This window comes from Mustelus asterias, chromosome 27, assembly GCF_964213995.1.
Source record: "Mustelus asterias chromosome 27, sMusAst1.hap1.1, whole genome shotgun sequence".
NCBI classification, from domain to species: domain Eukaryota; kingdom Metazoa; phylum Chordata; class Chondrichthyes; order Carcharhiniformes; family Triakidae; genus Mustelus; species Mustelus asterias.
Genome location: NC_135827.1, coordinates 36,246,721 through 36,262,381, shown reverse-complemented (window position 1 = coordinate 36,262,381; position 15,661 = coordinate 36,246,721). Strand labels below are relative to the sequence as shown.

At 46.3% G+C, this 15,661-nt stretch overlaps 1 protein-coding gene across 3 annotated transcripts in view; it reads left to right on the top strand.

The window, feature by feature from the left end:
* The window catches only part of zbtb16a (zinc finger and BTB domain containing 16a), a 249,362-nt gene that overhangs the window by 220,008 nt on the left and 13,693 nt on the right, over positions 1–15,661 (top strand). For 2 of the 3 annotated variants that reach the window (XM_078199028.1, XM_078199027.1), the window contains exon 5: positions 2,694–2,860. In XM_078199028.1, coding sequence (XP_078055154.1) covers positions 2,694–2,860 — 167 coding nt within the window. Of the gene's footprint in view, positions 1–2,689; positions 2,861–15,661 lie in introns of all 3 variants that reach the window. The other variant, XM_078199026.1, reaches the window with a different exon arrangement.

Here is a 15,661-nt window from a genome sequence, read left to right as displayed (position 1 = left end):
AATCTGAAAGACGTGCTGGTTAGGTGCATTGACCCAAAGGGGCGCCAGAGTGTGGCAAATTTCACAGTAATTTCATTGTAGTGTTAATGTAAGCCTTACTTGTGACTAATAAATTGACTTTAAGATGGCGCTAAAGCGTGGCGGCTTCTTGCGAGCTGTCCGCAACATACCCTCTAATTCTATCTTTTGCTCTGGTTCTATACTTTTAAAACTGTACTCTAACTCTTTTACACTATATTCTGCACCCGCTCCTTTCCTTCCCCCCTATGTACTCTATACAGTATGCTTTATCTATGCAAGAAACTATGCTTTTCACTGTATCACAATACATGTGACAATAATAAATCAAATCTTTAGGATTATTCTTTGGCTTTTCTACATAAATGACGCCTTTCGAAAGGGAGTGGGATAATTATCTGAAGAGAAAAGGTTTGCTGGACTATAGAGGGAAAGGCAGAGGAATGGGACTAGCTGGGTAACTCTCTTAGAAAGCCAACACAAGGAGTCGAATGGCCTCCATCTGTGCTGTAACTATTAAGGTGTCATTTTGTTCTTCAGGCCGCTTGTTTGAGGGGATATCTTAATTGAGGCCTGATTCATCGAATGGAAAAATGAGCACTTTGCAAAGTGAAACCGCGGTTGGTTGCCTGAAGCCACAGCGTAGGTGTTGACGGTGGCGTTTAAAATCTCGCGGGCAGGCCTTTGAAACATCAACGGCTGATTCTGAAATACGGACAAGAAAAAAAATGTTTTCCTTTTTTGCACGTTGGGAGTTTAGTGCAGAGTTTAACCTCTCGACCCCCTTCCCCGGTGAGATATGAATGTTTCGAGTGTGTCGAAAATATGGGACTTTCCTGGGAAACAGAGGGAGAGGCAGCATTGTAAAGTTTCCCACTGTTTCTCAATGAGCAGCGGTGTGATCTTTGACCCATCCAATGGGCTATAATAGAAAGAATTGCTTATGAAAGGATTCGATTTAATCCTGATCGAATCTTTTTAAAGATGGAAGAAAACCCCTCCTTTTAAAACAAATCTTTCACTCCAACATTGAAGCAACCTTCCAAACACTCAGCATTAATGAAACACAGTGTGGGTTGACAGTGCTGTTTACAGAAAACTAGGCATTCTGATTCCATTGGAAGACTGTGTTAAACTTACAGTGGGATAAAAATTCTCATATTTCCCAGATAATAATGCCAGGAGGTCCAGTGTCCAATGCCTCGGGAAAGCAGCCAACATAATCAAGGACCCCATGCGCCCTGCATATACGCTCTTCCACCTTCGTCCATCAGGAAAAAGATACACAAGTCTGAGGTCATGTACCAACCGACTCGAGAACAGGTTCTTCCCTGCTGCCATCAGACTTTTGAAAAGTCCTATCAAATGTTAAGCCGATCTTTCTCTCCTCCCCACCTGTGGCTGCAACACTATATTCTGCACCCTATCCTTTTCCCCTTTGTATTTCATGAGTGGTGTGCTTTGTCTGTATAGCGCACAAGAAACAATGCTTTTCACTGTATCCTAATACATGTGACAAATTTAATCAATGTAGAGATTTGCTAGACCCCAATGTAAATGACGGCAGTATGTGCCAAGAAGCGACCCTTCTAGAAAATAAGTTTATTGTCACAAGTAGGCTTACATTAACACTGCAGTGAAGTTACTGTGAAAATCCCCTAGTCGCCACACTCCAGCGCCTGTTCGTGTAAATTGAGGGAGAATTTAGCATGGCCAATCCACCTATCCAGCACCTCTTCCGATTGTGGAAGGAAACCGGAGCACCTGGAGGCAACCCACGCAGACATGGGGAGAACGTGTAGACTCCACATACTGACCCAAACTGGAAATCGAACCCGGGTCCCTGGTGCTGTGAGGCAGCAGTGCTGACCACTGCCACCGTGCCTCAAAGGTTATCGGAGTCGGCATAAATGTGTGGTTGAGCTTACAATTAGATCAGTCGTGATCGTATGGAAAGGTGGAGGATGGGCAGAATGGCCTACTCCTACTCCCGCTCCTAATCCATATGCACTTTCGGAGGAAGAGGAACTATAATTTTACAAAATACAAAAGCTGAAATAGCCTGTTGTATCTTTCAGTAAAACAATTCCAATAATTTTTCAGTGGGAATCAATAATGTACATTTTCATGGTAACCGATAATTTTCCAAAGAGCTGTATTGGTTAAATGGTTAAATTGTTGTTCGAGAACTCAGCTCGGTAAAGGTGACTTGCATTTTTTGGTCGTCATAAACCCCTGTCTCTCATTCCAACAGCGGCCAGATTTCAAAGGTTCTTCAGCATTTTCGGACATCCTGTAAAAGGCGCCATATAAATGCAAGTCCTTTCTCCCGCTGCCTAATGATCTAAGCCACCAGATGTAACTTTTCTGCAGCAAGTTTAATGGGCGTTTAACGTGCAAATTAAACAAGTTCTTAAAACCATGGGAAGCCTCGGCGGGGGGGGGGGGGGGGGGGTGGGGGGGAGTTGTTTGCAGGGGACAATTGGGGGTGCAATGTAAATTGGCCAGCATGTTCTGAAAACTCATAACTCGTGAGTACTTCACCTCATCCCCGGAACTTCATGGCTAGTTTGAGCATAATTAATGGCAACTCAGTGCAATTAACCAGTGAAATTGGACCCATTGTCTTTATTATTTTAATCAAAGCCTCTCTCTCTTTATTGCTCGACAGGTACTGACATGGCAGTTTTCTGCTTACTCTGTGGGAAACGGTTCCAGACACAGATCGCGTTGCAGCAGCACATGGAGGTGCACGCTGGAGTCCGCACTTACATCTGCAGCGAATGTGACCGAACTTTCCCAAGTCACACAGCACTGAAACGCCACCTCAGGTCTCACACAGGTATGGAGCTCAAACACGTGGCACACTTGTTGCCTCTTCTTCCACAGGGTCAGAATAAGGTGGCCAATTCCTGTTAAATCCTTTTAACCAAGGATCCTTCGCTGAAGGAGCGGGGTTTGCCAAAGTGGACACCATCAAGGAAGAGAAATTTTTTGAAGTTTATTTATTTATTTGTATCACAAGTCAGCTTACATTAACACTGCAATGAAGTTACTGTGAAAATCCCCCAGTCGCCACACTCCGGCGCCTGTTCGGGTACACTGAGGGAGAATTTAGCATGGCCAATGCACCTAACCTGCACGTCTTTTGGACTGTGGGAGGAAACCCGAGCACCCGGAGGAGACCCACGCAGACATGGGAGGAACGTGAAAACTCCACACAGACAGTGACCCAAGCCGGGAACCGAACTTGGGTCCCTGGAGCTGTGAGGCAGCACTGCTAACCACTGTGCCACTATGCCGCCCGAACACAAAGCCAGAGGTTAACATGTGAGAGATTACCGATCAAGTGAGGCATTCCAAAGAATGCCAACCATTAACTAGGATCATAGAATGTCTACTGTACAGAAGGAGGCCATTTGGCCCATTGAACCTGCACAGACAACAATCCCACCCGGGCCCTATCCCCGTAACCCCACGTATTTACCCTGCTAGTCCCCCTGACACTAACAGGCAATTTAGCATGGCCAATCCAACTAGCCTGCACATCTTTGGACTGTGGGAGGAAACTGGAGCACCCGGAGGAAACCCAACAGACACTGGGAGAACGTGCAGATTCCACACAGTCACCCGAGGCCAGAATTGAACACTGGCTCCTGGTGCTGTGAGGCAGCAGTGCTAACCACTGTGCCGCCCCCCAAGTTTATCCAAGAACCGTGTTTATGCAAGAAATGTATTCTATGCTAAAATGTTAAACTGCAAAATAAGCTTTTCGCTCTCAAAGTGACTTGCATCTTCTGTAGTCTTAAAATACACATCTCTTATTTCAGGTTTCTCTCTCCACTGGCACTGCCTGACCTGTTGAGTGTTTCTTGCATTTTTTGTTTTGATTTCGGATTTCTTACACCCAGGTTATTTTTGGTATTGTTCGGAGTCGTTTTGATCTCTGTGTCAGCTGTGACTCAGCAGGTGCTATACGCACCTCTTGAGTCCAAACGTCGTGGGTTCAAATCTGACTGCAGAGCCATGAGCACACAATCTCAGTCGACATTCCCAGAAGAGTGGTGAGGAAGTGTTGCGGGTTCCACCTTTCAGATGAGACCGTAAAATTAAGGTTTAGTTCAGACGAGTTTGAAAAGATCCCTTGATAGTTTTTAATTAGTATTATCTTAGTATTAAGAGCAGCAGATGGAGCTAGGTCTATCCAGGCACTATTTAGCTCTCAGCCAATGCTTAAGAACAAATGATCTAATCATTTATCGCCTTGCTGTGCTTAAATTGGCTGCTGCATTTCCTATATTATAGCAGTGACGCTGTTTCAAATAAATTAATGTTAGACCTCTGCTGTCTTTGATAGATTATCTGATGATTACCAAAGAGAGAAGGCACTTGTAACCATGTTTCTTTAACAAGAACCTTGGGTTCAGTCTAGACCAGGAGCCCATTCAGCATCAAATAATTTAATTTCTATTGTGTATTGCAAGATTGTACATCGAGTAAGTAACATACAATGGATGGATGATGTGATACAAGACTTCATGTTATTTTGCATGCGTTCTGCTTGAAAGCAATGAAACAAACCAACATCTAAACACCAAACCAAGTCCCATCTGAAATGCTGATTGCGATTAAAGTGGCAATTAACTCGATAGAAATTTAATGTTTCAGTTAAAATAAAAACAATTAATGCAATTTCGGCTAATTCACACTTAACCCCTGGACAGAACTATTCGTACAGAGTGTGGCGGACCATCCAATCATTCTACAGTCTCTCTGTCTGCCTGTCTGTGTTTTTGCCCTCGAAGAGCTTTTGTCCTTTGGATGTGGGGAGAGTTCCTCTTCAGGGTGAGGTACAGCACACCATTCTCCGGAGGATGAGGACAGGCTGAGTGAGGCTGGGGAGCTTCCAACCTGGTTCACTTTGCATCAAATGTATCGTACTTGTTCTCTATCATCAACCGACTGATGTATGGACCCTCGACGATCCCCACTCCCCACAAAAAAAAACCTCTGTGAGAACAAGCTTACTGCAGCAATTCACCCCCCCCCCCCAGGATCTCCCCTCTATTATTCATTATATCTGGATAGAATATTCCAGATGGATTGGACATTAAAGCAACCATTACGTTGCCGTACCAACTTAAATGTTCATTGGATATAAAACACATGACCTATACATGCTGAGGATGCTGAAGTTAAGACACATCATTCTGGCTCCTACCTCAAGTTGCTCTTTACATCAGCAACTCGAGTATATGTAACTCATAGTCGAAGGTACAAGCTTTCCAACAATCGCTTCATTTACCTTGTCTGCTTTTCTTTTTATCTTTGATAATATCTTGCACAATACACCAAAGGAGAGTTGTCTGATAAACTACCCACCCCCACCCAGCTTCATCTCCAACATCCAGGCATTGTCTATTTTATCGATGCAGAGAGGTCATCGTGCTCTTGCTCCAGAGGGAGTGCAGCGAAGGTTTACCAGACTTATTCCTGGCATGGGAGGACTGATGTATGAGGAGAGATTGAGTTGGTTAGGATTATCTTTGCTGGTGTTCAGAAGAATGGGGGTGGGGGGATGTGGTGGAATCTCATAGAGACCTATAAAATTCTAGCAGGACTAGACAGGGTAGATGTAAGAAGGATGTGAACGGAGTGGGAATGGAGGGATACAAAAGAGTGGTCTAGTTTGGACTAGGGAGCGGCGCGGGCTAATTGTTCCTTGTTTCTCGTTTCAAGGCTTCATTCTATGATCATCTTGCTGGTGCCAGTACAGAGCGAGACTGCGTATAGTTGGGAACCTGTCTCGGGGGCAGGGAATTCATATGGTGTTCGTGGAAGTGGAAATGACGGGTTGGGAAGCATTTTCCGATCAGGGCCATTGTGATCTCCTGGACTCGTTTCGATCGCCTCAGGGGGTCGGAGAGGAATTTCCCAGATTTTTTTTTTCCCCATATTGGCCCTGGGGTTTTTCACTCTGGGTTTTCGCCTCTCCCTGGAGATCACATGGTCTGGAATGGGGGGGTGGGGGTGAGTTAATAGGTTGTGATGAACAAAGCATCGTAGCTGTGAGGGACAGCTCGGTGGATAGGATATTGGGATGTAGATAGGCTGGAAAATTGGGCGGGGATCCTGGATTCAGGATTCAATCCTGGACCAGGGAGCGGCGCGGGCTTGGAGGGCCGAAGGGCCTGTTCCTGTGCTGTATTGTTCTTTGTTCTTTGTTCTTTGATGTCCCTGATAGTGGGGGTGTCCAGAACCAGGAATCACAGTCTGAGGATACAGAGTAGGTCATTTCGGAATGAGTTGAGGAGAAATTTGTTCACCCAGAGAGTGGTCAGGCTATGGAATTCACTACCACAGAAAGCAGTTGAGGCCAAAACATCGTATGTTTTCAAGAGGCAGTTAGATAAAGCACTTGAGGGGAAGGGGAATCAAAGAATATAGGTGGCACAGTGATTAGCATTGCTGCCTCACAGCGCCAGGGTTCAATTCCCAGCTTGGGTCACTGCCTGTGCGGAGTTTGCACATTGTCCCCGTGTCTGTGTGGGCTTCCTCCGGATGCTCTGGTTTCCTCCCACTAACGATGTGCGGGTTAGGTTGATTGGCCATGCTAAATTGACCCTAGTGTAGGGGATTAGCAGGGTAGATATGCGGTGTTGCGGGAATAAGGCCTGGGTGGAATTGTGGTCGGTGCAGACTCGATGGGCCAAGTGGCCTCCTTCTGCACTGTAAGAATTCTATGACAGAGAGTGAAGGTGGAATCGGGCTATTGGATGATCAGTGTGATCATAATGGTGGAGCAGGCTCGAATGGCCGCCTCCTGCTCCTATTTTCGATGTTTCCTCTTGCATTTTAAATACGTCTCCCATTACAGGTTGCCTCCTCCCTATATATTTGGGCATTGAGTGAACGATGGGTGCACTCTCCTATTTCAAATCATTTTCCCTCTTGGAACCTCAAAATTGGGATTCCATTTCCCCTTTGTCTCCCGGCCCATGTCCAAATTCAACTCCAAGCTCTTTACCTCAATGCTGTCTTCCCGCCTCGCCCTACGTGGTAGGTTTCAAAGAGTGTCTTGTAGGAGGAGAGAAACGGCTGGAGAGGTTTGGGGAGGGAATTTAAGCTTGGGGTCAAAGCAGCTGAAGGTATGGATATTGGTGAAATTCGGGGTTACCCAAGCGGCCAAAACTGAAGGAACACCAGTTCTCGGAGGAGAATGACAATGTCCCCTTCATTAGAAAGCAAACCAATTCCCTCCAGTGAAGTTAGTGTCTTAAAAAGAGTTGAGCACCACTTAAGAACTCAGTGCCCTTCAGGAGTTGTAAATACCTCATTCTCCAGTGAAGTAATGAACTTTTATTGAACATTTTGTCCATTTTCTTTCAACACTACAATTACACCAGACAAGTAGCTGCACAGTGAGAGGCCCTCTCAAAAACCAACCATGTGGAACAAATGACTGTGTCTTTCTTTTAAATTTGCTCTCGTGCTGTTTTTTTAAACTCTTCCTCCATCAAAAGCGGTTTTAATTTGGGGGACGTGATTGCATCATCATCACTGACTGCCGCACGCATTATAAAGCCGGGAATTTGGACATTCTGGAGTTGGTGGAGAGCTTAAATCTAATTAATATAGTGGTCTGTCCCATCGTTGGGTCGCAGTCTTGTTCTTTTGGGACACATATCGGTACCATCAGCAAGAACTCCTGACTTCCAGCTTCCGAGCGTTGTCAAATTCTGCCTCAGCCCATCTGTTTAACCCTCATCCATTCATTTGTTACCTCCTCGACTTGACCAATCAAATGCAATCCTGGATGGCCTCTCATCCTGCAAAAATATAAGTGCATCCACTCTGCTGCCTCAGTCACACCAGGTCCCATTCACCCATCATCCCCGTGCTTGCTGTGCTGTAGCGGCTTCCGTTAAGTAGCACTCTGATTTCAAAGTCCTCATCCTTGGGGTGGTGGGGTGGCACAGTGGTTAGCACTGCTGCCTCACAGCTCCGGGTTCGATTCCCAGCTTGGGTTATTGTCTGTGTGGAGTTTGCACGTTCTCCCCGTGTCTGCGTGGGTTTCCTCCGGGTGCTCTGGTTTCCTTCCACAGTCCAAAGATGTGTGGGTTAGGTTGATTGGGTATGCTAAATTGTCCCTTAGTGTCAGGGGGATTAGCTAGGGTAAATGCATGGGAATAGGATCTGGGTGGGATTGTGGTCGGTGCAGATTCAATGGGCTGAATGGCCTCTATGCACTGCAGGATTCAATAATTTTATGATTCAAAATCCTTCCCATGGAGTCCCTACTCCCTATTTATCATCTCCTCCATCGCACAGCCTTCAGATATAGAATTCTTGACACAAAATCCCTACAGTGCAGAAGGAGGCCTTTCAGCCCATCGAGTCTGCACTGACTCTCTGACCGAGTACCTTCCCCAGGCCCTCTCCCTTGCCCTATCCCCGAAACCCAGCGCATTTACCATGGCTAATCCACCTAACCTACACATCTTGAGACACTAAGGGGCAATTTAGCATGGCCAATCTGCACATCTTTGGACTGTGGAAGGAAACAGGAGCATCCGGAGGAAACCCACGCAGGGGAGAGCGTGCAAACTCCACACAGACAGTGACCCAAGACCGGAATAGAACCCAATCCCCTGGCGCTGTGAGGCAGCAGTGCTAACAATTGGATCTCTACCCTTCTCCAATTCTGTCCTCTTGCACATCCTGGATTTTGATCACTGCTCCACTGGCAGCCTTGCCTTCAGTTGTCTGGACACTAAGCTTGGTGAGGAAATTGAATGATAAGGTGGGAAAGTAGAACTGAGGATTTTATCAGATCAGCCATGATCTCCTTGAATGACGGAGAAGATTTGATGGGCTGAATGGCCTAATTCTGCTCCTATTCTTCTAATCTCTGGCATTCCTGTGCTGTATTGTTCTTTGTTCCCTCCCTAAGCCTCTCCAGCTCTCTCTCTCTCTCTCTCTCCTTTTAAGATGCCCCTTAAAACCAACCTGTTTGAGAAAGCTTTCGGTCACCTGCCCTGATAACTCCTGATTAACTTGGTGTCAAATTTTCTTTAACTCTCCTGTGAAGCACCTTGGGACATTTGATTGTGTTAAAATGCAAGTTGTTTTATGTATTCCTTCCTGCACATCCCCCCCCGCCCCCCCCCCCCCCCCCCCCACCCCCTCCAGATCCAGCCAGGCAGGAGTAGCACACGGCGTACCTTCAGATTGGCTGTTTATTGTGGTCTTTTCTCCTCGGACAGCTGAGTGTGTGTATCACAGCTGGCGGAAGCTGATAAAATGTAGTTTTATCACCAGAGTACAGCAAATGGGTAAATCAAAATAAAAAATAGTCGCACTGATCTCGGGGAGGGGATAGGTTGCCCAGTAGAGAGAGCGAGCGAGAAAAACTGTCCTATCCCAGTTGTTGCACATGGTGGTTTCTAATCTTTTGATGATTTGCAGCGTGTGGTGAAATATGTGGTGTCCGAGATACCATAATTACCGAATTAAACCCGCAAAAAGTACTTGGCTACTGAGGGGAACTGAATAAAATATTTACAAAGTAATTAAAGCATAGAAACTGGCCATTTGCCCCATGTCAGTGTTTATAGAAACCTAGAAGATAGGAGCAGGAGGAGGCCATTTGGCCCTTCGAGCCTGCTCCACCATTCGTTACGATCATCCAACTCAATAGCCTAATCCTGCTTTCTCCCCATAACCTGTGATCCTGTTCACCCCAAGTGCTATATCCAGCCGCCTCTTGATAGAATTGATCTACTCCATCTGAATCTACACCACTGTTCTTCATCTAAACCTATCAGAATATCCTTCTATCCCTTTTTTTAAAAAACCCTCCTCGTCTGTTTATCTCGATTAACTTAAATGCAGCCATGCTTTTCTCCTTGACTTCCACAGGGTTCCACATTCTAACATCTCTGCTACAATTAGGGCAGCACGGTGACACAGCGGTTAGCACTGCTGCCTCACAGCTCCAGGGACCCAGATTCGATTCCCAGCTTGCATCACTGTCTGTGCGGAGTCTCCGTGTCTGCGTGGGTTTCCTCCGGGTGCTCCGGTTTCCTCCCACAGTCCGAAAGACGTGCTGGTTAGGTGCACTGGCCATGGTAAATTCTTCCTTAGTGTACCCAAACATGCACCAGAATGTGGCAACTGGGGGATTTTCACAGTAACTTCATTGCAGTGTTAATGTAAGCCTACTTGTGACACTAATAAATAAACTTAAAATCTCTGTAGACAAAGAATTTTCTGCTGAATGTTCTGTTGGATTTATGAGTCTTTTATTTGTGGCTCCTGATTCTGGCAAGTGGAAAGGTCATCTGTCTGAATGGGTTTGATTGGGTAGACATAGGGCCAGAATCTCCAACCTCGCCCATGGCTGGGATTTTCCCATCTTGCTGCAGTGAATGGAGGTTGTTATGGTTCAGGTCAGAAACTCCAAAGTGTTTTATGAAGCCCGCCTGATTATAAAGTTTGCATCTTGAATTTGGCTAGAATAACCATGATATGGTTCACTTCAGGTATGATTCACGTACCCCAGTGAGAGTCAGTGTGTGTGGGGAACCCGTACCCCAGTGAGAGTCAGTGTGTGTGGGGAACCCGTACCCCAGTGAGAGTCCGTGTGTGTGGGAAACCCGTACCCCAGTGAGAGTCAGTGTGTGGGGAACCCGTACCCCAGTGAGAGTCAGTGTGTGGGGAACCCGTACCCCAGTGAGAGTCAGTGTGTGTGGGAGGAAAATGGAGCACCCGGAGGAAACCCACGCAGACATGGAGAATGTGCAGACTCTACACACACTGACCCTGGCTGGGAATCAAACCCGGGCCCCTGGCGCTGTGAGGCAGCAGTGCTAACCACCGTGCCTCCCGAGAGTATGTCCGGGGTGCGTGGGGTCCTTGATTATGCTGACTGCTTTTCCGAGGCAGCGGGAAGTGTAGACAGAGTTGGTGGATGGGAAACTGATTCGCGTGATGGACTGGGCTCGAGTTTCCTTGTTTAAAGTAAAAAGAGGTAATCAATTTGTGGTGTCCTATTTTGGATAATGTTAGAATGTTTACATCTGATCAGATGTTGTGAAACAAAGGTAACCGAGGGAAACTCGCCAACTCCCTGCTGTTCAGGTCTGGTTTTAAAACCCTCCTGTACTTAACCTGGACCGTTTGCTGTTTGTCATTCACTGCTGGCAAGCTGCATTTGCTTCTGCAGACCAGCCAGGAGCCGTTGGTATTGATGGATCTATGATTTATGCTGCTAATCACACAATAAACCGTCATCTGTGCAGGCGCCCTGTGTCACTGCTTGCTGGTTGTCACTGCGGGCCTGGTGACAGCTGTTCCAGGTAATGCATTGCTTGGGGCACAGGTGCAGATCTCTGGGCAGTCGAAGGGGGCCCTTTGCTGTGCACTTAATGTTGGACTCATTAAGCGCGGGTTTGACATAATTAACATGCTAGAGGCTGACTATTGCCAAGCAACAAATTATGCAGGACCCGTACTTATTTTTAAAAAGAGGTTCTTCGTTTTAGCCCTTTTCCCAAATAATAGGGGCAGCAGATAAATAATTAAATGCTGTTTGCTGCTTTTTTTTATATAAAAAGAGGAAATATTCTCCCCTTCCTAAAATGTTCCAATGTTACGTTACAATGAAACCTATTTTGGATCACATTCAGACAGTAAACCTTGTCCCTCTGGCAGAGGGAGGATGTCACTGGAATCATTCCATACGACTGGTAACAGACGTCTATTAAAAAGGAAAGTGTATTCCAGATGGTCCAGAGAGGAAAATAAAAGAATTCCCTCCTATAGGCAATGTGCCCCAAAGCATTCACAGCCAATGAATGACTTGAGAAGTGCAGTCGCTGTTATATAGACAAATCTGTCAGCCAACTGCCCCACAGCAAGATCCCATGAACAACAAATGAGATGAGTAACTACTACATACAGTCATAGAATGATAGAGCACAGAAAAAGCCCATGATACCTCTGCTGTCTCTTTGGTGGAGCTGCCTCATCTCCCCGTGTCTATGTGCAGTTTGCATGTTCGCCCTGTGTCTGTGTGGGTTTCCTCCCACAGTCCAAAGGTGTGCAGGTTGGCTGGATTGGCCATACTAATTGCAAGATGGGTGGTGTAAATACATAGGGTTACAGGGATAGGGCCTCTGTAAGATGCTTTGTCAGAGAGTTGGTGCAAACTCGATGGGCCAAATGGCCTGCCTCTGCACTGTAGGGATTCTATGATTTGGAAAATGCTGCCTGATAGGGCGATGGTTATCATTTAAACAGTAGCCTTCAGCAAGGAATTAAAAAAAGTATATCTGGAGGAAAAGAATTCGAGAGATGAGGAGAAAGAACACAGGACTGGGGGTAATGGGGCGGCACGGTGGCACAGTGGTTAGCACTGCTGTCTCTCACGCTAGGGACCCGGGTTCGATTCCGGCCTCGGGTCACTGTCTGTGTGGAGTTTGCACGTTCTCCCCATGTCTGCGTGGGTTTCCTCTGGGTGCTCCGGTTTCCGCCCACAGTCCAAAAGATATGTGGGTTAGGTTGATTGGTCATGCTAAATTGACCCTGGTGTCAGGGGGATTAGCAGGGTAAATATATGGGGTTGTGGGAATAGGGCCTGGGTGGGATTGTAGTAAGTGCAGACTTGATGGGCTGAATGGCCTCCTTCTGCACTATAGGATTCTATGAACTGCACAGTTCTTCGAATGAGCTGTGGCAGCCTGGTAAGTCCTGGCCTCTTCCTATTAATAGCTTATGGTGGAACACCACCCCATGTCTCTTGGTTTTGGATGATTCTTTCAGAGAGCTAGTGCAGACATAATGGGCTGAATGGCCACCTCCCCTGTAAAATTCTATGAATAGTATACCATATGAAGTTCATACCAATAGCAAAAGCATTCAGAAAAAAAATCAGTTGTTCATGCACTGACGCAGGTACATCAATGCAAATAAATATCAAAACTTCAGACTTTGCTCAAAAATGGTTTCGTGGGACCTCGATAAGTTTACAATGAGCACATTTTTAAATAGACTCCGACCAGCTTTAAAGGAGTGAATGGGGGTGGGAAAGAGGGCAAACTCTCAGAAGAAAGGAACTGACAGGATGAATCGGGAAAAGGGCAATTTATGCAAAGCCAGGAGAGCAACTTGATATGAATGCAGTGAAGAGTGTAGGTCACCGCTGACGGTTTTAAAGTCCAGAGCTGCTTAAAAGAAAATGTATGGAAATGAAGAAAATGTTACAACACTGCCTGCCTCTTGCCATCTACTCGATTATCGAGGGTGCAATAAAACATCCCTCTGCCCGTCGCATCTTGCTATACTCACAGGGTTTAGAGAGGGAAGGAAATTCTGTGGCATTATAATTAGATATTACTGCGCAGAAATGTTCTTCGTTATTAATTGGCAGCAACTGATCGCTAGATTTGGTTGCAAATAGTTTTTCATGTGGGGGTAATTTTGCATGGTTTTTTTTTTGAGAAAAAGTGGTTTCTCTGTTAATTTTTGTCAGTTGTTGTCTAGATTTTGTTTGAAACGAGTCTCGTGTCAGTCCTTCAGTCACCCACGATTACATTTGTGACTGAGCTTGCCAAAGTAACTCTGGTCTGAGTTTGCAGTGCTGCAGACTTTAGATGAATCAGATGGTGATAGTAGTGAGTGCTAAAATTGGGCCCACAGGCTCCCTGCTCTCAACTGCTATGTGGAGGCTAGATCTAGAATCATAGAATCCCTACAGTGCAGAAGGAGACCATTCGGCCCATTGAGTCTACATCGACTCTCTGGCAGAGTATCCCACACAAGCCCTTTCCCATAACCCCATATAGTCCAAAGATGAGCAGGTTAGGTTGATTGGCCATGCTCAATTGACCCTAGTGTCAGGGGGTTAGCAGGGTAAATATGTGGGGTTATGGGAATAGGGCGTGGGTGGGATTGTGTTCGGTGCAGACTCGATGGATCGAATGGCCGCCTTCCGCACTGTAGGGATTCTACGATTTACCCTGCTAATCCCCCTAACCTACACATCTTTGGAACTAAGAGGCAATTTAGCAATCCACCTACCATCTTTGGACTGTGGGAGGAAACTGGAGCACCCGGAGGAAACCCACGCAGCCAGAGGGAGAACGTGCAAACTCCACACAGAGAGTCATCCAAAGTGGGAATTGAACCTGGGTCCCTGGCGCTGTGAGGCAGCAGTGCTAGCCACCATGCCACCCTCATTTTGGAGCGTCAAGCGACAGTGGGATCTGACTTGATTGTGATGCCACCCCGTGTCGAATAACTTACTCATGCTCACAATCTGGGCTCGCGTGTGGAGGAGGGTCACTGGAGAAGAGCACTCGAGGTAACAGCTAATCAGCAGGATCCCACATCTTCAGGGTGAAAGGAATGGGGAGTGACAGATTAAAATCGAATGTTAGATAAATGATCATCAGGTTGTGCCTCACCAGACGAGACACTGTCCGCTAAGGACCCCCATCACCCCTTCTGGAACGAGGCCATTTTTCAGACTTGAGTCACTCCCAATGATATCTTTGTCACTTTGGCCACAGATTCATATCTCCATCTTTCTCCTTGGTGCCCATCTTCCCGGATGTATCTCTGCAACAATTTGCGAATCTCTCTTTAAGGATGAGATGGTGAAACTATGCTTAAGCAAGATGAAGTTTTCAGCCAGCATAATGAGCCGATCACAAGCCAATGGGAGGCATGGTGAGCTGCTTTGCCAATGCACTACGCGTGGATCACTGCCGGTGACAGCTGTGGTTTCTTTAAGCTGATGTTTATGGCTTGTTTTCCGATTCCCCAGGAACAGCAAGTGGCAGGGGAAGTTACTTTTGAAGATTCATTTGGATATCACTACTAATGCTGGTATTTAAGACTTTGAATTATTTGTGGGACAATGCTTGATTGCCCTTCCATCATAAGATGGAGGAGCAGAAGTAGGCCATTCGGCCCATCAAGCCTGCTCTGCCATTCATTGAGATCATGACTGATCTGGTATGATAATCCTCAACTCCACTTTCCCACCTTATCCCCATAACCCTTCATTCCCTTCAGCTTTGAACATACATACCCAGCCTCTACAGCCCTCTGCGGTAAAGAATTCCACAGATTCACTACCCTCTGAAAGAAGAAATTCCTCCTTAACTCTGTCTTAAATGGGTGACCTCTTTACTCTGAGATTATGCCCTCTGGTCCTAGACTCGCGCAGAAGGGAAAACAACCTCTCAACATCTACCCTGTCAAGGCCCCTGAGAATCCGATATGTCTCAATAATGTCACCACTCATTCTTCTAAATTCCAATGAGTACTGGCCCAACTTGCTCAACCTCTCCTCATATGAAAATCTCTCCATATCTGAGATCAACCTCGTGAACCTTCTCTGGACTGCCTCCAATGCCAGTATGTCTCCCCTTAGACAAGGGGACCAAATCTGTTGACAGTATTTCCCTTCAGAAGGTGGGGATGAGCTGCTGTTTTGTTTTTTTGAACCACTTCAGTTGATGTGGTGTAGGTACACCCACATTGCTGTTAGGAGTTTCCAGGATTTTGATCCAGTTCCAAAGAAGCAAGAGCAGGATATGTTCCAAGTCAGGATGGCTGTGACTTGCAGATGGTG